General features: G+C 37.7%; 1 protein-coding gene across 4 annotated transcripts; it reads left to right on the top strand.

Annotated features, from left to right (window-relative positions):
- The first annotated feature begins 166 nt into the window (after nucleotides 1-166).
- On the top strand, nucleotides 167-15,262 carry Sgo1 (shugoshin 1). Of its 4 annotated transcripts, XM_010612836.2 has the most exons (9): nucleotides 171-244; nucleotides 640-857; nucleotides 2,885-3,040; nucleotides 3,124-3,320; nucleotides 7,814-7,890; nucleotides 9,487-9,545; nucleotides 10,460-11,263; nucleotides 14,059-14,257; nucleotides 14,462-15,261. In XM_010612836.2, the coding sequence occupies exons 3-9, from the start codon at nucleotides 2,899-2,901 to the stop codon at nucleotides 14,571-14,573; spliced, it is 1,590 nt and encodes a 529-aa protein (XP_010611138.1). In that variant the 5' UTR covers nucleotides 171-244; nucleotides 640-857; nucleotides 2,885-2,898; the 3' UTR covers nucleotides 14,574-15,261. The 4 variants fall into 4 exon arrangements, with proteins under 4 accessions (XP_010611139.1, XP_010611138.1, XP_010611140.1 ...); XM_010612837.3 differs by lacking the exon at nucleotides 640-857 and having other exon boundaries at nucleotides 167-244; XM_010612838.2 differs by lacking the exons at nucleotides 171-244; nucleotides 640-857 and adding an exon at nucleotides 2,624-2,747.
- Nucleotides 15,263-23,305: the final 8,043 nt, after the last annotated feature.

Consider the following 23,305-nt stretch of genomic DNA (forward strand, 5'->3'; position numbering starts at 1 on the left):
TCGTCGCCCGTAGGCGGGGCGCTGGGGCGCTGTTCGCGGTTGTACGTAGCCTCACGTGATCCCCTCCAGCCAGCCAATAGATGAGCGCCGAGGAATTTCGAATGTGGCGGCTGTAGGGGCGGGCGACCCGAGACTGTACCGCAGGCCTGAAGCGCTGGAACGCGGGGCTCAAGCGACCGGAGACAGTTTTGAGGAGTCTTGGGATGTGAGGAAGCGGGACACAGCTGCAGAAGTATTGGCCAAGGTACCGTTTTGGACCCCTGAGGAGGGTCACCGAGTCCCCTTATATCAGCCTCAGTAATTTCGGTGTTTCTCGTGTACCTCCGAGAGAAAGGCCGCAAATTTTCAGGTGTGGAACAAGGGGGACCTGTTCGACCATTCTCGATGTTTCGGTATGGTTACTGAATTCGATGGCCGAAAGCTCAGACTGTGGAATCAGACCACCCTGACTTCTTTTGCTTCTCAACCACCATTAAATAAATGGGAACCCGAATCTTCTACCCTGATGAATTTTTTGGGTTAAGTGGTGTGCAGATAAAGGATTCACAACAGTTAGAAGCTGGTCTTCACGTAAGAACACAAAAAGGGCAGCTGTTTGGTTGTGCAGCGTGCCATCGTTGTCATCTTTTCCCTGTCCAGGATTTTGGCTCCCTTGAGTATGCAAGAGAAACCGACACGGATTAATGTTATACCTGGCTGCCTCCACAGCTGGTCTGATCACAAAATATGGGCAAAGAATAATTATTGGAGGTTCTTTTGACTGCCATATACATTGAGACCATCATTCCACAGTGACCTGTCCATATTTTCATTCGTTCTGCCCCACCCGCTGTTGACACCCTTGGCCTGGACGGGAAGTAAGATTTCTGATATAGCAAACGTCTTTTATGATTTTAGCTTGTTTTGCTGCAATAACAAAAGCTTTTTTAGATAAGGCTTTGCTTCTAAAATATCTAAACTTCATCAGTTACTTAATCTGCCTGGCTTTCAAACACCTTCAGTTCAAACTTCAAAAACTTCATTGTAGTAAATTGTTTTATGCAACCCACCTACTATTAGTGTTTTTAAAAAATAGTTACATCACTTCTACTGGAAGCATCACAATGTATTATATGTACATTCATAAAAATAAAATACTTAGTTGATCTACAGTATCCATTTAAGGCCCAGAGCCCTATTGAAAATATATGGTTTAAGAAAATATTTGACACCAAGGAGACGAAGATATACTTTATAATGAAAGTTGTATATGTAGATTGTTGTAGGAAGCAATTTTTGTTTTTTTTTTAGAATTTCAAGATCTGCAAAGTGTAGCACACAGTATAAGAAAACTGTTCATGAAAGCAGGATGTAGTGGTACGTGCCTATTATCCCAGCACTCTGGTAAGCTGAGGCAGGAATATTGCAAGCCTGAGCAACTTACCAACTCTATCTCACAATAAAATTCTTTCAAAAGGTCTGGGCTGTAGCTCAGTGCAAGGGCCCTGGGTTCAATTCCCAGTACCACATAAGAAAACAAAAATTGTTCATGCTTACAAGCATGCTGAAGCATATCTGATTTTCAGCACTGAAATATGTAATATATTTAATACGTGTTTTTTAACATCATAGCATATTATGTTGTCAGTGTGTTTTGCTATTTTTAACTTTATGTACTCTTTATGTTCCATTTGCTATGTTCATAACTTGCTGGGAATAAGACTACATTTAGCAATAACTGAGATTACTAACATATTTCTCTGCTCCAGTTCTTATTTTTTCCAGCTCTATAATTGTCGGAGCCTATTAAAGTTGTATATAGTGCTACATGTTTTATTTAAACTTCTGCAAATAGCCTTGGCTTTCTTGAATATTTGTGCCTATCTTAAGTGATACTAGGTGAAAAGGGTCGAAGAGAGACAATTAGTTGAGTGACCTAATCTAACAAATTAATAAGAAGAAAAAAGCTGGAAACACAAAACCCAAATATGTATATTGCCTTTGAATGAATGCTGTAATCCCAAACACTAGAAGGTGGGCATGAACACAAATAATAATGGCTTCAAAATGTAATAATAAGCAGGATGTGGTGGTTATATGCCTGTGGTCCCAGCTACTGGAGAGGCTGAAATTAGAAAATTGCTTGAGCCCACAAGTTCAGGTCAGCAAGGACAACATAGGAAGGTCCCATTTCAAAATAAGAAAAAATTAAAAAGGACTGAGGATGCACCTCAATGGTAGAGCATTTGACTAACATTCATGAGACCTTGAATGTACCACCAAAATAGGAAAAATAAGCATTTCTCATAGTGTCTAGACAGTGGTAGCGAACTTATGGCACACATGCCACTGAGGAGTGTTTGTTATAATTGAATACTCTAAAAGGTTCGCCATCACTTGTCTAGAAAATAAGTCTTCAGTGAGTGTTTGTTAAAGAATAACCAACATGTTATGGAATTTGGGGGTTGGAAATCAATACTCAATAATGCTTCCTCATGAAATGACCGAGGAGAATAACATGTCAAAAATATTAGTGAGATTGTTTAGATTTGGATTTTTCAAAGAGGGACATTGTATGATAGACATAAATGATTCTGACATCTGCTTTGCTTTTGTTTTTGAGATGGGGTTTCACTGTGTTGCCCAGGCTGACCTCGACCTCACTGAGTCCCATGCCTCAGCCTCCTGAATAGTTGGAATTACAGGTGCACATCACAGTGCCCAATATTAATGAGATTTTAAAGCTGCAAAATCAAAATTATCACCAGGTTAGTTAGCTACCTACTTTGAGCTAACTCCACAGTTAAGTTGCCACTTGATTCCTTTTTTATTAACAACCCATATTTTCAATTTTTAATTTATATTTGATATTCTCTCTGAGAAAACTATTTTCTGTTGTTTTAAGTTTGCAGGCAGAAGATGGCCAAGGAAAGGTGCCAGAAAAAGTCTTTTCAAGATAGTCTTGAAGACATAAAGAAACGAATGAAAGAAAAAAGGAATAAAAACTTGGCAGAGATTGGCAGACGCAGGTCCTTTATACCTGCACCATGCCAAGTGATTAGTAAGAACTGTTAATGTTGTCCTTTTACATCACTTTTTAAGTTTATATTTAATAACTGATAAGTTTATTTTATCTTCTTCTAGCCAACACTTGTACACTGCTGAAAAATTACCAAGACAACAACAAAATGTTAGTTTTAGCTTTGGAAAATGAAAAATCCAAAGTGAGAGAAGCCCAAGATATCATCCTACAGCTAAGAAAAGAATGTTACTACCTTGCATGTCAGGTATATGCACTGAAAGAAAAACTTACTTCACAACAAACAGAAGATACTGCTCAGGTATTTTTATTACAAAGGCTGAATTTTGAATTTCTTAGGGAAGAGATTTAATCAATGAATAAGAAGTTCAGATCAATTTATAACTTAATTTAATTATGGACAACTCTGTTATCACTGAATTAATTAAAACATCCTCCTGGCTCCAGCACAGGTATTTTGTTTGACCAGTTAAGAAAGCTTCAAGCATATAGGTGAACAAAGATTATAACTGCCTTAACTTGGGTCTGAAAGCAGGACAACATGCAGAAAAAAAATTGTTTAGCCTTTTGCACTGCTAGTCTTGTTTTAGTCTTGTTCCACTGAGCTAAATCCCTGGCCCTTTGAATGTTCAATTACATGAGTTGGGTGAGGGCAACTAAGCTAAAGGTTTGAAATGTTAGCTGAGGTAGACTAGTCCAAAACTTTAAATCGATGCCATCTTAAATTTTATCTTTTCTGTGTTGTTTTGCTACATCCAATGAGATTTTATAAGAAATAACTTTATTTGGCCTTAGGGAGAAATTAAGTGCTTTTGTAGAATCACTTTTAAGATAATTGGCTAAATAAGAAAGACTATATTAAACTCTCAGACAAGAAATATCCTAAACATTTGGCTGACCATTTTTTTTTTTTTTTTCGGTCCCGGGGATCAAACTCGGGACCTTGAACTTGCAAGGCAGATGGAGGAACCACTGAGCTAAATCCCTGGCCCCTGGCTGACCAAATTTTTAATCTGATTCTGTTTGTATCCCATGTTATAAAGCCAAAATATAACAGACCCGGACAGTTTATTTTAGGACATTCTTTATGTTTCGCTGTGTGATAAGTCTGAGAAGAGTAATGATGAGCCCGTTTCTCTCCCCTTTCCTCAGAAGCCATTGCCAGGGAAATGAGATGGGGAAGAGAATGAGGAAAGCAGTGGTGAGTGTCCAGTGTTAGCAGAGCAGTTTGCTTTCTCCCAGTGGCCATCTGTTTGCTGTGCCAATGAAGATGGTATGTTGGCACTTAGGCCAGGAGGCCAGATGAAAAAGCCAAACCATAGTGATTGGGGTAGGACAGTGGAGAAAGAGATTGAAGTCACTGCTCAATTGGCAGGAGCGATGAGAAAGAGTTCTTCCTTGTTACTAAATGATTCCTTATTTTAACTACATATGGTAGTGCTCGCTTTGGCAGCGCATGTACTAAAAATATTAACTACATATGGCGAAGACGCCTGTGATATATATATGTTGTATGGACATGCAGAGTATAGCTGAATTGCCTTTATACAGATTATGATTTCTGCACTTTTTTGTAACTGTTAGATTATTTTTAAATTTTTTTTTTCTTCAGAATGTAATCTTTTTCAGTTCTTTCATTTCCTGGTTCAGTCAACTAGTAGGAGGAAAATCCCTCCAAGGCACACCAGACTTCCTCCTTTCTAAACATTTGCTAGATTCACACAGTAGTATGAAATAAATACTCAAAAAGAAATAGCAGGGGAAAGAATCCTATTATTGCAGGCCCTTTAACATTTATCAACGATTTTTTTTTACTATTTATGAAAATGTTAGTTGCTGAGCAGATTAAGTCTTGGCATTTGAAACATCAAAGTTTATTTTCTGTGGTAGGCTTACTATATGTGTTTCTCATTCTCAACTGTCATTTCACACTTGTGTTTCGATGGTTAAGACAACTTAGTGTGACAGAAAAGCTTAAGTGGGTCTTTTTAACATGTTAGGGTATAGTTAAGGATTCTTTTCTCCTTTATTTAGCTTGAATAATGCTATTTTCAAACATTAGCTTTTGATATCAAATTGAAAACTTTTCCCAAGAATTAATTTCCACTACGACATGGTGACTCATGCCTGTAATCCCTCTGGAAGACTGAGGCAAGAGGATTCCAACTTCAAACCCAGATTGAGTAGCAATGATTTAGCAAGACTCTGTCAAAAATTGAAAAAACAGCTGAGGATTTCGCTCAGTGTGAAGTCCCTGGGTTCAAACCTTAAAAATTTTTTTCCAATTATTTTATTTCTGATTAACAGTTTTAGCATATTCATTATAAAGTCAATATATTGGAAGTTCATCAGATTTCAAAAATCACGAAAAATAATCACTTGAGTTAAACTAGAATGATGTCTTATGAATTAGACAGGAACTCTGGTCTTCAACACAAATCTGCAAATCTCCCTCTGTCTATACTTAATGCTCCTCACATCCCTTCTTGTTACAATAGCAGCTCCTATTAAGAGCCTGTCCTCCCCATGCTAATCAGATTCCCTTTCCTCGCCTCCTTTAGAATTTTGTCCCTCGAAATTTATTCTCCGTGCACCTCTATACTGCATCATCCAGCCATCATATAAAGGTGCTTTAGTATCTCTTGTATTAAAAGGAAAAGAAATAAAACCTCTCCTTGGGCTGGGATTTAGCTCAGTGGTTCTGCCGCCTGCCTTGCAAGCACAAAGAGCTGAGTTCAACCCCCAGTACCAAAAAAAAAAACCTCTCCTTGTCACATACAATATCTATCACATTTCTCTGCTTCTCTTCACAGCAGAACTTTTCCAGAAAGAACAGTGCAGTCACTGTCTTTATTTTTCCAGTTTCCATTCACATTTCAAATCTTTTTTGTGGTGGTGGTGGTGGTGGTGGTGGTGGTACCAAGGGTTGAACTCAAGACCTATGCACTGAACTATACCTGATTTTTTTTTTTTTTAAGACATTGTGCCACCTGGGCTGGGATCCAGTTTACTGTCCTTTTGCCCCAGTCTCCTAGGGTCCTGGGATTAGAGGCATGTGCCAACATGTCCAGCTTTCAAACTATTCCTTTCTTTTTAATAATTTTTTAGAGCTGGGTGTGTTAGTGGACACCTGTAATCCCAGCACTTGGGAGGCTGAGTTGAGAATTGCTGCAATTTTGAGGCCAGCCTGGACTACAGTCAATTCAAGACCAGCCTGGAATACATAGCAAGACCCTGTCTCAAAAAACCCCAATAATAATAAATAAATAAAATAAATAGCACTTTTATTAGTACATATTTGTGGTAAATAGCGATTATATTAATCTTAGGGCGTGGAACAGGTACCTGACACACCCATTCTTATCCTGCTTCTGTCCCTGCCATCCTCTTGTCACTGTGTATCAAGATCACCGAAACCTCCAATCTTACCAAATTCAGTGATCGTTTCTGCTTCTCACCCTCACAGGGACATACAACAGAGACTGCTCTTCACTTGTAAACTCTGCTCTCTTTGCTTTGTTGACATCCTACTTCCCTAATTTTCTTTCAACCTTCCTGACTGTTCGATGTTCGTCTCCTTTGCTGGTTGCTGCTTCTTTACTTTTAAAGGCCAGTAGTACTAGATTCCTGTCCTCCCATAGCTTTATATATATAATGTCTACCTGCTAGTGACTTTGACCTACACACACACACACACACACACACACAGCTACTTACCAGTGTTTAGGGAAGATCTCATACTTAGTATAATGCGCAGCTGCTCTTTCTTGTTCCAAACACGTTGTGTACTTCCACCTCCCTCTGTAGTTCTTCCTTATCCCAGTGAAGTGGCCTAGTCATCTGCTCAAGCCAGACCATAAGAGGCTTCCTTGCCCCTCGGTGTCCTCGCTGCTTTATCCCTATCCAATCCTTGTTCACGATTCATTATCTCAGAGCCTTCCAATGGGCTTCACCTCCACATCATGTCTTGCTTGATTCCTGTGCTGACTTCCTAACTACTTGGCTCCTTCTTTGTTTTTGTTCTTGTTCTTCTGAGACAGGGTCTCGTTGTACAGCTCAGGCTGGCCTTGAACTCACTGTGTAGTCCAGGCCAGCCTTGAACTCACAGCAGTCCTCTTGCCTCAGCCTCCTGAGTGCTGGGATTACAGGTGTGCACCACCGCACCCAGCATCCTTGACTCCTTTCATCCCATGTTTCACATAGTGGCCAAACTAATCTTTTTAAAGCTTCTCATTTTACTTTCCTGCCCTATGTTTGACTTCCCACTGCACTGAGTTTAAATTCCACACTCTTGGCTCTCAAGGCCCTACATTATCTGGCTTCGGAATATACATCTCCTGCTGGTCTCAGTGACTGTGTTTCGGCCATATCCACCTTTCTTTCTGAAAATACAACAAGGTTTGCACTTTTATTTGCTGTTCTACTGCTCTTTTTCCTCCTACTTTTTCATGAACTTATCATTTTGCAGTCTTCAGGTCAAAAACGTTCTTTCTAAAAGAGCCTTCCAACTTCAGTTTACTCTCTTGTCTTTTCACTCTGATGTTTCCTTCATAGCACTTACACCTATCTAAAATTACATATGTATCTGTTTTCTTTCTTTTTAATTTTCTCTCCTTACACTAGGCTATAAGTTTCAAGAGGATAGGATTGTATCTAATTTTTACTTGTTACAATTCCTGTTTCTAAAACTGTAATGGCACTGTAACAGTAAGTGTGTATTGTTGAATAAATGAATGCTTTGTTACAAATACTTCAGTTGAAACAATGTTTTATTCTATTTTAATGCCTTAACAGAACCAGGAAGTATGTCTCTCAGGAATGGACTCCAATAATGATGACAACCCCAGGGATTTATTTGCAAAGGATTTACCGTTAGTATTAAATTCATTACTATGATTATTAATATCAAGAAAGATTTAGTTCTCTGGTCCTTTTGTGTCATAATGACTCATATTTGGAGTCAGATGCGTGCTCTCTCTCTCTCTCTCTACTGAGAATATATTTAAGAAAATTTTATGTTAAAATAGAAACATTCATAGCTGAGTTTCTAAGAATAATAAGCTTCTCTAGAATTTTTAAACTATTTCCTTCAGTCATATTTTTCTCTGTATCATATTTTTATTCTAAGAAATTAGAAAGTTATTAAAATGGTGATACTTTGCCATTCTAAAAATAGTCTGGTTTAGGGAAAATATCCCTATATTTAACACACCTGTCACACACTGATATAAGTGATGTGTCAGACTCCACATACCCTCTTTTGTTTGTATATGAATTAGAGATTAAATGCACAGGCCTTAACTGCACATTTCAGTGAGTTTGACTGAAATATATTCCTATAAAACCAAAGACTCAATTCACATACAGAACACTGCCCATATTCTAGCTTACGGCTTCTCGGTTTTGGTATAGTGGACATCATGAGCCAAGTAATTCTCTGTCCATCCACTCTGTTCATGTGGGATGTTGTAGCATTTTTTTACCTCTGCTCATTCATTGCCAGTAACGTCCCCCTTCCCCGTTCTAAGAAGCAAAATGATTTCAGAGATCACCAACTCCCTGGGAGGGACAACTGCCCCCAGGCAGGAGCTGTTGCCATAGGCAGTTCCCTGGCTTCCCTTCCAAATCTATCCCTTTCTCACTGAAGTAACCAAAAATAGGGCTTTTTTTTTTTCAGTCATTAATAGCTTTTAAACTTTTAAACTTGATGATCTGACACAATATGTTATAAACAAAAAAGATGTACAAATCACGTTTTTATAAGATTTTTAAATAATTATTAGATACTGCAGCTCTGTATCTGTTCCCTAAACCTATATTTAATTTTTGACAACTAGAGTAGAAAATTCTGTACACTGAATAAAGAATAAAACTTCAGGTAAGATGAATTTGCAGGGAATAGGTTTTGAGAATAAAGAAAAGTTTTGTTTCATGAATCACAGAACAACAGTGTTTAAGAACTTCAGGGGGCTGGGGATTTAGCTCAGTGGTACCACGTCTGCCTTGCAAGCACAAGGTCCTAGTTTGATCCCCGGTACAAAAAAAAACAAACCTTGAGGAGAACTCAGTGGTTAGTACTATGTATTACCAACAAATCACAGTTCTGCTGATGATACAGCGATCCTCTAAAGACTTTAGCAGCCAAATTGCATTTTTAAAGATTGGAAGTCAATTTGGGTTGGCTGTTTCTCCAGTTAAATGAAATTGAATTATACCATATTTTCAGGCAGAACTATTTGACTTGATGTTAGTTCTTCCTGTGGGAGTTGAATGTCAGTCATAACAAATCAGCCTCCATATAATCAGCATACATGTTTCTTGTTTCCTTTGATAAAAAATAGATATATTGGTTTGGAATGGAATGATGAAATGATACTAAAGGAAAGAAAATGTGAAATTTAGGAAAATGTTAATTTTTTTAACCTAATTATTAAGTAAATTTCTCTTTTTCATTGACATTTTTGAAGGCAAGTTCCTTTTCAAGAAACTGACCTTCCAGGACAAGAAGAATCATCCCAAATAGAAGGTAATTCAAGCAAAAATCTTAAAATATTAAGGGCAAGACATTTGGAAACAAGTAACATAATTAAACTTCTCTAATTCTCCTTTAATTTTAACTTTGTAAATATGTTCATCTGGTGGTCTCAAGGCAAAGCAGTTTATTTTACATAATAGTAATATAAGTAAAAATAATACATTTAAATTCCATCCATTATGCCCAATCTGTAACTAGAATAAGCCCTACTAGGTGTTAAGGTCTGCATTAGGCATTTTATATGCATTGTTTCATTTAACTCACAACCACCTGGGAATATAGGTACAGTCTGTTCAATTTTATATAGGCTCACAGAAGTAAAACATCTTACAAGGAATAATCCAGACAGTAAGAAAGAGGGTTTAAACTCAAAGCTAAGGGCCAAAGCCATGCCATTCTTGGTACTTTTAAATAGATATGTCCCAGTTTTCAAATATCTGCTTTGAAGAAGGGACAGTATTGGCATAAGCAAACCCAGATGAATATCCCACTTTTCCTATAAATGTTATATTTCTTACATAAAAAGCCTTCCAGTTACCTAAATCTTACTAATTTTTCAAAGAATAACTTAGTTCCCCCCTTTTTCCATGTGTTTGTCCTACTTTTAAATCTAAGATTCTGATCCTCTGACTCTGTACTCAAAATAGTCATTTTTCTTTAAACTTTTGAACTAGGAGCACATATGTTGGAATATTTTTAAAGATTTTATAAAATCTTACACATGTTAAGTATAGCCATCAGTTGATTATTGACAAGTGTATAGATGGCAAATCTTCCAGATTTTTATTTATTTTAAATAGCTGTAAAGTATAGAATGACTTTTTTGCAATTTTGAATCCTAAGATTCTTGAAATACAAATTTCCAAAAAGTAAAACTATTTGTCATTTATTTTTTAAATTCCTAGAGCAAATACTTTCTACTCTTCAAGACACAGTGGGACCTGATTTTGATTCAAGGGAAGCTAAGTCTACTGCTAATGTCTTACCTAGAACTGTATCTCTCCGTCGCCATGTAAAGGAACATTTCAACAGTTTAAGTCATTTTGATACATTGGATAATTTTGAAACTAGTTATTTGCAAGAGCAGTCTTTTGAACTAGAAAGAATCAGACATGTAGACCCAGTAGTAAATATGCACTTAACAAAAAATGAAGAAAAAAATGTCTGTCAATGGAACAAAGACAAAATTAATTTATCACCAAGGGTGATTCAACCAGGAAAGTTTACCAAAATGAAAGAAGTCATTTTAGAATCTAAATCTGAAAAAAAAAGTCAGCATAGAGGTATACGAGTAAGAAAAAAAGAAGAGAAAAGAAAAACTAACAGAAAATCTAAGCCTACATCAAAGTATAAAGAGAACAAAAGTGAAAATCAAAAAACTGTTTGCTCCCAAAAATTGGATGAATCTATCAGTTCCAGTGATGCTTACAATTTTAATTTGGAAGAGGGTATTCATCTCACTCCTTTCCGACAAAAAACTAACACTGATTCTAATAGAGAAGAAAACAACAGGAAATCTGAAGTGAGCATCTTTGAATCCAGCAGTTCTGGAGACGATTCTGATGATCTCTATGTGCCCCACTGCAAGAATACTCAGAATCTCACAAGCACATCAGGTAGACCAGTCACCCGGCCTCGATCTAAAAGAGCGCTAAACTACACAAATGAACAAGAGGTGGAGGATTCTAAGCCAACAAAAACTCCTACCAGTAAGTGATGTTTGCCTGCATTTTTAATATTTATGGTAAATGATCACTCCTGATGCTTAATATACTATACTTTACCATCTGTTTCTCTGGGGGAGCTTAGGAACTCACCATCTGTGTCTCTGAGGATAGTGACAATCTGACTAAATAGTGGGGGGCGGGGAGTAAAATGCACAGTTGTGTCACACTGACCCACTTCGAGCAAATTTAAATCTTTAGCAGCAAATGTTGCCTATATAACTTTTTTTTTCAGTAAATGAGACCTCCCAGGCTGGGGGAGGGAGCCTTGGGAGAGTGTGAAATTATGCTGAAAATGAAATCAAACTTGAATCCAGTAACTTGTCATTTGAATGGCATGCTTTGTATTTAACAGAAACCGTGATTTAAAATAATTGTGTAGTTAATAAAGGTACACTGAGACCAAGAAACTTTTTCCTCTATTGGACCACTTAGTATTCTAAGCAAGACAACTAAAAATTATAGCTCAGAAAAATCTGGCTTTTATTAGATCGAAACTGGGTGTGGTTGCAGTGTTAGTAATATATCCTGCACCTGCCCAAAGATATTCTCAGCTGAGAATTTTAGCTGATGTGATAAAACTAGCATTTTAAAAACATTTTTTTGGTTTGGGGTTTTTTTGTTGTTGTTATTGTTGTTTTTGTTTTTTTGTGGTTTTTTGGTTTTTTGGTTTTTTCCAGACAGGGTCTTGCTTTGTAGTTCAGGCTGGCCCTGAACTCACTGTGTAGCCCAAGCTAGCCTTGAACTCACTGCAATCCTCCTGCCTCAGCTTCCCAAGTGCTGGGATTACAATGCGCTACCATGCCCAAATTTAAAAATGATTCTTAAAATACTGTACATTACAGTATTTTATTGGTCCTCAGAACAATTCTGAGTCATTATGTTTATTTTTTTATAAGGAAACTAAATCCCAAAAAAGTGAATAACATTTTCTTGTCACTAGTTAGGCAATGGTAGCTTACAGATATCTTTTAAAAAGTATGCTGCAGGGCCGGGGATTTAGCTCAGTGGTTCCGCCGCCTGCCTTGCAAGAGCAAGGTCCTGAGTTCAATCTCCAGTACAAAAAAAAAAAAAAAGAATGCTGTAGTAGCTCAGCGGTAGACTGTTGTCTAGCATGAGTGAGACCCTGGATTTGATTGCAGCACTGCAAAAAAAAAAATCATTATGCTGTACTAATAGAGTAAATCAGACAAGATTGGTAAAATGTTAATAATTGAAACTTAAAGTAAAATGGGATTCATTATACTATGGTTACCATCTTTATTTACTATTGAAAATATCCATAATAATTTTTGAAAAGTTAAAAAAAAAAACTCTTAGTCTGATCCCCAGTCTACCAGCATCAGCATTACCTGGAAACTTAAAAATGTAGAATCACAGGCCATTGGTCCATTCCTTGAATTAGAATTTGCATCTCTTCTGAATAGTTCAGGCTGGCCTTGAATTCATTATGCAGCCCAGACTGGTCTCTTAACTTGTGATCCTCCTGCCTCAGCCTCCCAAGTACTGGTATTACAGGTGTGTACCATCATGCCTGGCTAAGAACTTGCATCTCTTTTAACAAGTTCCCCTGCAGAATCATGAATACATTAAAGTTTTGGAAGCATTCCAGCAACTGATCTATCTAATAGGCTACTTATACATTTTTTCAAACTGAAAATTGGAGTAATTAACATAATACACTATGGAACTGGTGACAAAAAAAAGAGACTCTTTGGGGCTGGGGATTTAGCTCAGTAATGCCGCTGCCTGCCTCACAAGTGCAAGGTCTGGAGTTTGCTCCCCTGGTACCAAAAAAAAAAAAAGAGACTCAAACCCTGGAGCATATGGCTGCTTACTCTAAAATCATTTCGCAGCTACAACTTAGTTTGTCTTGGGATACTATTGGCATGTTAAAGCTACTCAAGATTGTTTGCCTAGCAGCAGCATCCTTGCAGGATACTGAACACCTATCTCCCAATACTGTATAGATATAGCTCCAGAGTAGAGAAACTTGTACGTCTGTGTGGGAAAAACATTGGTAATTTATTAGCTTTACTACAAGGAACACATTTTATCCTGCATTTCACAGAGCGTACGATTTAGAATTCTCATTATTTATTAGAAAAAAAATTTTTTTTTTGATACAGGGATCGAACTCAGCTCCTTGCACTTGTGAAGCAGGTGGTAGAACCACTGAGCTAAATCCCTGGACTCTAGGAAAAGTTTAAGTGGCTTTATAAAACTATAGGAAGTCACTTGATCATAAATTTAAGTATTACGTGAGATAGAAAGGACTTCATGATTTTAAGCAGCAAGATATGGCTAAAATGAAATTTCTTACTTAAACTGATTCAGTATGCCCAAACTACCATATAAGAATGTTATCTCTTAATAAAATTTCCTGACCTATAATTTCAACACTCTGGGAGGCCGAGGCAGGAAGATTGCCAGTTCAAGTACAGCCTGGTTACCTCAGCAAGATTTTGCCTCAAAATTCATAAAAAAGGGAAAAAGTGACTAAAAATATAGTTCAGTGTGAAGACCCTGGAAGCAATACCCAGTACCACAAAAACAGAAAATTAAAGTAAAATAAAATGTCCTATTATATCCCCTCTTTACATCTAACATAATTAATGTTTCAAAACTTTCTAGCCTGAAAAGGACAGAAAAAAAATAGTGAAAAGGTTTTTAAAGTCTGTATTATCCCAGATTTTATGTACATTTAAAATATATGTGTGAGTATAATTTTATTACTGTGAATTTTTCTTGGAACCGTGTTCAGTAAATTTTTTTTCTAGGTGTACCACCTAAGACTCACCCATCACCTCCATCACCTCACCGTAGCCTGAAGGATATCACCAATGTTCCCTTGTTTCCCGAAATAAAAATCAGGAGACTTTCTCTCTCTCCAGAAAAGAATAAAGAAAGCACAGCCACGTGTCTGCCTAAGCGCAGATGCACAAGCAGTGTGAACTACAAGGAGCCGACGCTTGCCTCGTAAGTATTTACGTGGAATCTCGTTTGTGGTGAGACATGTGGGAAGAGGGAAGTTATGGAACTTCAAGAATGAGTCTAACATGAACTGTAAAAATTTGGTACCTAAGCAAGAACATTAAAATTGGCGTGTTTCATAATCATTTTATACTGGAGAAGAATACGGGAATACATATAATCATGCCTAAAATCTTTTTACCCTTATAGGAAGCTAAGAAGAGGAGACCCTTTCACAGATTTGTGTTTCTTGAATTCTCCTATTTTCAAGCAGAAGAAGAATTTGAGACATTCTAAAAAAAGCATAAAGCAAATACAGTAAATGTCTTTTTGGATGCTGCTTAAATTTGTGCTACATCCTTTTCTGTTGCTCCAATAGACTGTCAGCTGGCCCACAAGTGGATGGAACTGTTGCCATAGAATATTCTCTTAACAGGGCCCTAGATCGTGAACATTTCTTCCAAACCATGATTTATAATTGTTTAGTTTTCTTATACTACCTAAACCCTTTGATTTTATTCAAAGTATATCTTATACCAACATTTTGGAAATTATAATCTTCTGGCATCTTTTATTTTTTCCCTTAAGTGGGGGATACTAGAGTATTTTTTTACATAGGATGAAGTTTTTTTGGTACTCCTTATGTAATTGTTGAGTAAGTAAATCCTTGACATTTGTAGATGACCCTAAGGTTATGGATCCTTCATATTACTGTTGTATTTGATTCTTCACGTGAAATGTTTACAGAATCACAATTCAGAGAATCAATGAATGCTCGGGCTTATGGACTAGTTGAGGGAACAGTTATGAACCCTGAGTAATATCATATTGGAAAAACCATAAGGTCCTCTGTCATGGACTCTCAGAACTCCCTACTTAGGCAAAAATCTCAAATATTAAATATGTGAATACTAAGCTTTTCTGTTTTTGATCAGCCAGTGAGAGGAAATGTGTTCAATTCAGTGTTTGACATCTATCTTCGTATGTACCACTTTAAACTTTTTTAAATCACTATAGGTGGTTCATTTTTTAAAAAACAATAAAACTTGTATGAAATATGTTTTCCTTCTGTTTTTTAAATATCAGAGTATCTATCTGGCCGTCTTTGTAGGCTTCACTGTTCTAATCCATGGACACTTTCTCTCCCTTCCCCCTTGACATTCTCTGTAACTAAGAAACTATCTGCTTCTAACCTTTAACATTTTTGTCTTCCAGCTTTTCATTGTTTAGTCTCCAGGTCCACGATCAACAAATTCTAATTTCAGGCTGAGGATGTAGCTCAGTAGTAGGGTGTTTGCATAGCACACATAATACCCTAGGTTTGATCCTCATCACACAAAAAATTACCTGACCTGGGGTGGGGGGTGTTCTTGTTTTTTAAGACAGGGTCTATGTTGTCCCAGCTAGCCTTGAACTCCCTGTGTAGCCCAGGTTGACCTCAGGCAGATTTTCTTCACTATTCCTCTGTCTACATTCCCTATCAGTCACACTCAAAATGCTTTACACCGATTTTTTTTAAGCCCTTAAGTCAATGATCCATACATACATCCTATTTTCCCATCACAGCCTCTTAACCAGTTTTATCAACCACTCCTTTTATACTTTATCTTAACTAAAAATAAATACAATTTAAAGTTCAGTTTCTCAGCCACATTTGACTAATGGTTACTATATTGTGGGCTACGCAAATATAAACATTTCTATCATCAGAAAACAGTTACCACAGAGAATCACAGCCTCTGCTATATATTTACAGTCTGTGTTGGAAACCTGAAGCTCATTCTCACCTGTGTGGCTGTGGAAAAGATGAGGTTTGTGGATCATTTGAAAGGTGCTTTGTTAAAGTCTACATAATTTGAGAAGTTTGTTTTTTACATGCTGAAGTAATTGAACTTCTTGAGTTTTCCTAGGATCAAATGACATTAGATCCCTGTAGTAGCTGGGAGTGTCGCCCAGTGGTAGTGTGTGCTCAGCATGTGGGAGGCCCTGGTTTTGATCCCCAGCCCCACAAATAAGAAAGAACTCTAATGATTTGGCTATTTGTAAAGGAAGTCAGACATAACTATTTTAAATGATTTTATTTGTTGAGATGGTAGTGGTGCTGGGATCAAACTGAGTCTCAGGTGTGCCAGGCTGTTTCATGGAGCCTTTTCAGCCTCAACGTTTTAAAAAATATGTTCTACTTTTCAGAAAAATCATTTCTCCTGTGATTGATGTTTTTTCTCTTCAGAGCCTTAGCTCCTTATGTAGTGGAGGACAGCTGAAGCTCTGAAGGTTTTTGGAGTTTGTTTTGGGAAATGTGGGAGTGTCTTTTGGTGCTGAGGGTAGGCCTCATCCTAGGCAGTCCCTGCCACTGACTGCATCTCTAATCCTCCCTTTTAGCTTTCAGAGAATTTCCTCACTGTAAAACCAAGGTCTCACTAACTGACCCTACAGTATCCGTTCTTCAGAAATATGTGAAGATTACCTGGACCATGTGAGGTGAACCAGTGTTGCCTACTACATTTGCAGAACTTTTATTTTTGCTGTCCAAGTTCTGTAGTCAGTTTTCTGTATTAATTCTACTGTCACTGTTACTGATTCTACTTTCAGCTACAGGAATGGACACTTCTGTGATTTTAAGTAGAGAAAAACATTTTTTAAAGTCTTGTGATGGGAATAAAATCTCAAGTTATGTACAAATAAAAATAAAAAAATTCTATCAGACAATGCTGCTCAAAGCCAGTAGAAGACAAACTGTAGCCTACAGTCCAAATCTAGTATACAGCCTGTATTTGGATGGTCTGCAAACTAAATGGTTCTTATGGGGCTGGGGATTTGGTTCAGTAGTTCTGCAGCCTGCCTTGAAAGCTCAAGGTCCAGAGTTTCTTATGTTTTTAAATAGTTGGAAAAAAGATTGGAATCAATTTTGATAAAATACATGAATTTTGAACCCCAATAAAGTACATAATATCCTGTCTTGCCTCTTGGACAGCAAAACCTGGAATTATTTACTTCCTGGCCCTTCATGAAGAGTTTGCTAATTCCTGTTCTAGATCATTGATTGTCTTACTTCATAGATTCTCTTCTGATCATCACCCTTCATTCCTAGAGTCAACAATTATCCTAAAATGAGGTTTTGTTTTGGTTACCGGGGATTGAACTCGGGACCTTACACTTGCGAAGCAGATGGTAGAGCCACTGAGCTAAAATCCCTGGCCCAGTTTTTGTGCTTTTAATGTTTCTGTACTCCTGTGTGTTTTAACATTTTTGCACTTAACAATTTGAACCATATTGTACACCTTTTGGCAACTGATTTGTAACACTGTTGAGATCCATGTTAGTAGATGGAGATCCATTTTCATCCATTATATAAACCAGATTGAATCAGTTCCTCTTTTGAGACAGTTTGTTTCATAACCCTGTCCAACCCAGTCCCCACAAATCAACTTTCACCCCAATCTAACATTAATCTCTTACCTCTGAATTCCCTGACATTACACTTCTTCGATTTGTCTTCTCCATTAGTAGATTTTAGTCTTAAAAGCTGACATTTTATTGTGCTAGTTTATTTCAGTATAAAGGGTGTTGAAAAGTATCAGCTACACATGGCATATGTAATTTTTTTTAAAATGGGGAGGCATATAAAATTTACCCCAGCTATGTTTATAAAAAGATGGAGAAATGTGGCTTGAATGGGATTATGTGAATTCATACACAGCTGCTCTCAAGGGATTCTGATCTTTTCAGAAGTTGGTACATAGCATCATAAAGGAATTACAGCCTTTCCTCCACCCTATTCAATAATATTTATCCATAACATGAGTATCAGCTGGAAGTGTACCTGAGTGGAGCAATAAGAAAAGTAATCAGAAAAGGGGATTATAAGATAACTGCCTTGATATGGCTGTCGCCATTTGGGTTAGCGACTGCCATTTTATACCTTAATTTAATTATACCTTAAATTTCCATTTCCTACATCACGCGTCATTGTCTGTAAGCGAAACCGCGTGAGCAAGGCTTGTCCATATAAGGAATGGATCCCAAATAATGACTGATCAATTCCCCGACCCTCTTACACCAGCCACCGCTATATAACCAAGCCCCTTCCACCCAGCTCTCTCCTCTTCCTCCTTTGCCGAGTAGGCCACTGTGCCGCAGCAGCTCTACAATAAATCTCTCATACAAGCTCTCTCGGTGTGTGGAGTGATCTTTGGCAGGCACTGGTTTCTTGCAGGGATAAGGAACTTTCTTTGGCGAGGGGTTCTACCTTCCTTATGGTTGATAAACTGTCAAAAGTAACCTAACCAGGGCTGGGGATTAGGCTCAGTAGCGCTGCCTTCCAAGTGCAAGGTCACAAGTTCCATCCCCTCAGCCGACGTGGTGGCACACAGCTGTAATCCCAGCACTCTGAGGCTGAGGCAGGGCGATCGCTGTGAGTTCAAGACCAGCCTGGGCTGCATAGTGAGTTCCAGGGCAGTCTCAACCACATAGTGAGACCCTGTCTCAAAAAAAAAAAAAAAAATTCCATCCCCAGTACCAAAAAAAAAAAGTAACTTAACTGAATACCTAAGACCCATGTAACTGCTACATGAGAATTATGTTTTTTGTTTTTTTGGGGGGTGGGGTACCAGGGATTGAACTCGGGTCCTTGCACTTGCAAGGCAGGCCACCGAACCACTGAGCTAAATCCCCGGCCCTGAGAATTATGTTTTTTAAATGTTTTAAACATGTAGGAAGGACGCTGAGCTGTGCACACAGTTTACCAATCTCCGACGTGCTTGCATGTGCTTGGGGACAGGAACAGTGCAGGCAAACTGACACACCTTGTAAGATCTCAACTAAAGCTTGGCCACAGACAGTACAAACTAAGGGCATATCATGTCAGCTCTAAAAAAGCTAAACTCACTCCTACCCAAGGGCTTTGTCGTAATATTTCTCCTATTCCATTGTTGGATAACCTACTGCACAAAAAGGCAACCTCCCAGTTTTTTGATGTTTTAAGACTAGATGTTCAAAACTAGCTGCCCATCTGTCAAATACATACGAAAAGTTAACAGAGAATGAAGATTCCTAAATCGGGCTCGCCTGTAAATTTAGGGTGATCCAAGGACCAAATGAGCTGATATGCAAAATGTACGTATGTGAAAATGTGCATTATTGTGAAAAGGTCCTCAGCCTCCATGTTCTCCAAGATTTCTTTTAAGAATAGGAATCCTAGACAAACTAAACCTGGCAACCCTTGGTTCCGTCCATAAAACCTCACGAATATACAGATACACATATAAATATACCCATAAATTATATATCACGTCTCATCTTTTCTACTCCTGATCCTGCCAAGGAAGAACAAAGGGCAGAAGGGTTGACTTGCTTTGTTGAATCAGGCTTTGTTTTAATAAACCCAGAGATAACATTTGGTTTTGTCACTGCTCGTTTCCTTTTTCTACATTGTTCTCATAAAGAAATCAGGGCCTAAATATTTGTAAGTTATAGAACTTTATGTGGTGCCGTGGTTGTTCTCCCACTACTTTGAGCACGTTGTTTACTTCATTGAAGTTCTTCCTCTAAAGTGTACCTGGGAACCTCCCACCTGACCTTTTCTTCTCTTGAAATTCATTTTCATTTCTTTATCTAACTGGGACTTAGTTAGCACTGTTTTCTTTTTTCTCATTTGCACTACTGGGGGTTGAACCTAGGAAGGTCTAAGGTGTAAGTTTTTTTAAATATTTTGAGACAAGTTCTCACCAAGTGGCCCAGGGTAGCTTCAAACTTCTGATCCTTCTGCCTGAGCCTTCTCAGTAGCTTGGATTATAGGTGTCCACCACCAACTGGCAGCAACAATTTTTGCCCTTTCAGTCTTCATCAGAATGTCACTGATAACACCAAGGCAGCCAAAGAAGAAAGACCCTTAAGACTCAAGCAGAAAAAAAATTGTATATGTATTATATATATATTTATTGTACAGGGATCGAACTCAGGACCTTGCACTTGCGAAGGAGGCACGGCACCACTAAACTAAATCCCTGGCCCAAGTTTTTATTTTTTAAATTAAAAGAAAAACATAAACAGAGGAACTGATTTTGGTCTCTGCCACCACCTTCCTGCCTACCCTCTCTCCACCTTCTACACACATACACACATCTTTGTTCTATGAAAAAAAAAGTTTGAATAATCAAATCCAAATATGTTCCAACAGAGGGGAAATATCTCATTACTTTCTTACATAAGAACTTGAAATTATCACCTGTGATATTCCCGAGTAAACTGATGTCTTCAGCATCTTTACTTTGCTAAAAGAAGGTCCAATTAAGGGCTGGAGCAGAATAGCTCAGGACAAATGGAAAAGGCTGAGACCACCATAAGTCACCTTCCTTGGGCAATACTTAGTCTCTTTGTAATAAACACTGAGAGTTGATCTGAAGGATATTAGCTTAAAGAGGGAAAATCACTGGCCTGTCTGTACCTTGTTCCTAGTTTCTCCATCATTATAAATTTTACTTCTAGGTAAAACGAAAGTTTCAACATTTTCTTTTTATAAATATGGTTGTTTTCAAATTAGTTGAGTAATCAAAAATTTTTTTCTTGGAAATTTCTCACTATAGAGTAGAAATATAAACGGCAATTTACAAGCCGGGCATGGTGGCGCACGCCTGTAATCCCAGCACTCGGGAGGCTGAGGCAGGAGGATTGCTGTGAGTTTGAGACCAGTCTGAACTACATAGTGAGACCCTGTCTCCAAAAAAAAAAAAAGGCAATTTACAAAAATCTACCTCGGCGTGAGGCTGCCCATGACTTCCTGGCTTTTCTCTGCTCATTTATTCTTCACCTGGGAGTGACTAACTATGACTTAAATAACAACATTCTTGTCAAAGGTTGGACACAGTCTGCTAAGCTCAGCTCTCGATTTTGGTTCTTCGGAGGTAACCCGTTTCAAAGAACACCACTGCTCTAAGCTTAATAGCAAAGGCCTTGGCCCAGTGGGGGAAGTCAGCAGTGCTGCAAAGCCTGCTGATACAGAAATAAGGGGGCAACATCTGCAGGTATCCATTTTATTGGTAATAAAGGCATATTTTAGCCATCATATGCCTTGTTTTTGTCCCCTCTGGGTTCAGATTTCAGCAGGTAAGAGCAATCTTCTTTGTAGGGTCCTCCTAAGCCCCAACAGAGTATTTACTTCCTACAGCTAGTGTTTTGGGTAACAGTAGAAGCTCGCAAAGGAGATGTTTAAAAATTAGCTTAATTCTTCTGTTTCACAGATGCAAAGAAAAAAATAGTCTTTTAAGCCAATAACACTCTTCTGTAGATGAATTTTTGTTAGTTTAGTGGTTGACAGTATGTAAGATGTAGTGATCAAGTAAATGTCTCTCATCTTAAAATTCTCACTAAAGGGGTATGGGTTCTTATGAAACTTCCCACAAATGCAAGAATTCCAGACATCTTCAGCAAAGTTAAGAGCTAGGGTTAAGGGTACAGTCAATGGTCATACCAGATCACACTTTCGTCCCGTGAACCTCAAGCTGTTGGAAGAAAAACACACAATACCAGATTGGGAGATTTTTAAAATATAATTTAAAACTATTCTGTACCAGTACAATATATTAATTTTACAAATGTAAAATTTTATCAGCTGTTAAAGCATTTGCAAAAACCACACATTCTACTTCAGCTTTATTGCACAATATCTATAAGAAAATATTAACTTTTAAATTAGAAAACATAAAAATGCTTCCAATATAGAAGAGACGATCTGATTTTAAAGACAATACTCTATAAGAATGTCTACCCAGAAAATGACAAACTTTCACAGGATACCAAGCTGGACAGGTGCTTCAGCAAATCTGCTACAAGCTCTGTGTAAAACCAGTCCAAGGTACTTAATCCAAACTGTATCATCATTCTTCATTAGAAATCTAGACACCACTCAAGGTGGTTTCTGATACTTAAAAAGAGGCATTTTTCAGTGTGAGCATTCTGAACATCTCTCACAGAAAAGCAACACTTCCAACCTAATAGCCAGTGCTCACTCCGGCACATATACCAACTTAATAGCCATGTGCAGGTGTCTTCCTTCAGAGGGATTACCTGTGGCAACTGTTTGTAATGACTACTAATGACCCCATTTTAATTTAGGCTGATACAAAACATAAGTTAAATACATTTTTAAAACTTCATCCTTTACAAAAATCAGTTTATAAATTTGCATCATAAAAATTAGTGTCGAGACCGTCAGGATGGTTGTGTATTAGTTTTCCCAGAGTTGCGGTGACTAATGTCCCACTTTTCTATGTAGTGTAATCAGGAGATCATCCCAAGCACTAAGCTGGAATCTCACAACAGGTTGGCAGATAAGGTTGTAGGATGGATTTTGGTGGGATGTAACCCTGGACCCACATAGCAATACAGGTTTTAAAATACTGACAGCAAACCTTGGTGGGAATTTAATTCACCTCAGGCAATAAACATATTCTGGGGATGCAAAAGGATAAAAGGTTTACATATACATTACTGATGGGTTTGTGTATATCACAGAAAAAAAATCCTCATTTATTAGAATAAGGATTCACCAGACTGATACATATATAGACCTATACATCTTTTCCTATTAAAGCTTGTTGGTTCAATTTCAAGTGTTTTCAAGTTTATGCTTTTATGGCCCGGGAAATTACCCTCTGGAACTTATGGCCTGCATAAGCAAAGTCAAATATAATATCGCATATCTGTGTAGAAATAGTGGTTATGCACTCACAAGTTTGTTGTAGGTAGACAAATTATTAAAACCTCAGATTTATAAAAAGTTTGCATTATTTAGAATCTCTTCCTTAGGAATCAAAGCAGTTGCTTTTGTGGAACTGCATTTTTCAGAACTGCTCAAAGCACCTCATCTAGATGAGTGTTTTAAAAATATATATATAAAAAGTCTACAAAGAGACTTCAAATATCACATATTTCACTTTTTATGGGCTTTTTATCACTTGTCCCTTCCTTAAAGTCCTTCAGAATAAAATACAAATAAACTCTCACATTCCATTGGAAAAAAATGGGAACATTCATAGTCTGAAAACTTTCTGTATT

This window comes from Fukomys damarensis, unplaced genomic scaffold, assembly GCF_012274545.1.
Source record: "Fukomys damarensis isolate Sample0158 unplaced genomic scaffold, DMR_v1.0_HiC HiC_scaffold_28, whole genome shotgun sequence".
Lineage (NCBI taxonomy): Eukaryota > Metazoa > Chordata > Mammalia > Rodentia > Bathyergidae > Fukomys > Fukomys damarensis.

Coding starts and splice junctions, on each gene's coding strand:
- Sgo1 (XM_010612837.3), top strand. CDS start 2,899: ATGGCCAAGGAAAGGTGCCAGAAAAAGTCTTTTCAAGATAGTCTTGAA. Junction 7,891..9,486: donor TTATTTGCAAAGGATTTACC/GTTAGTATTAAA, acceptor ACATTTTTGAAG/GCAAGTTCCTTTTCAAGAAA. Junction 14,258..14,461: donor AAGGAGCCGACGCTTGCCTC/GTAAGTATTTAC, acceptor TTACCCTTATAG/GAAGCTAAGAAGAGGAGACC.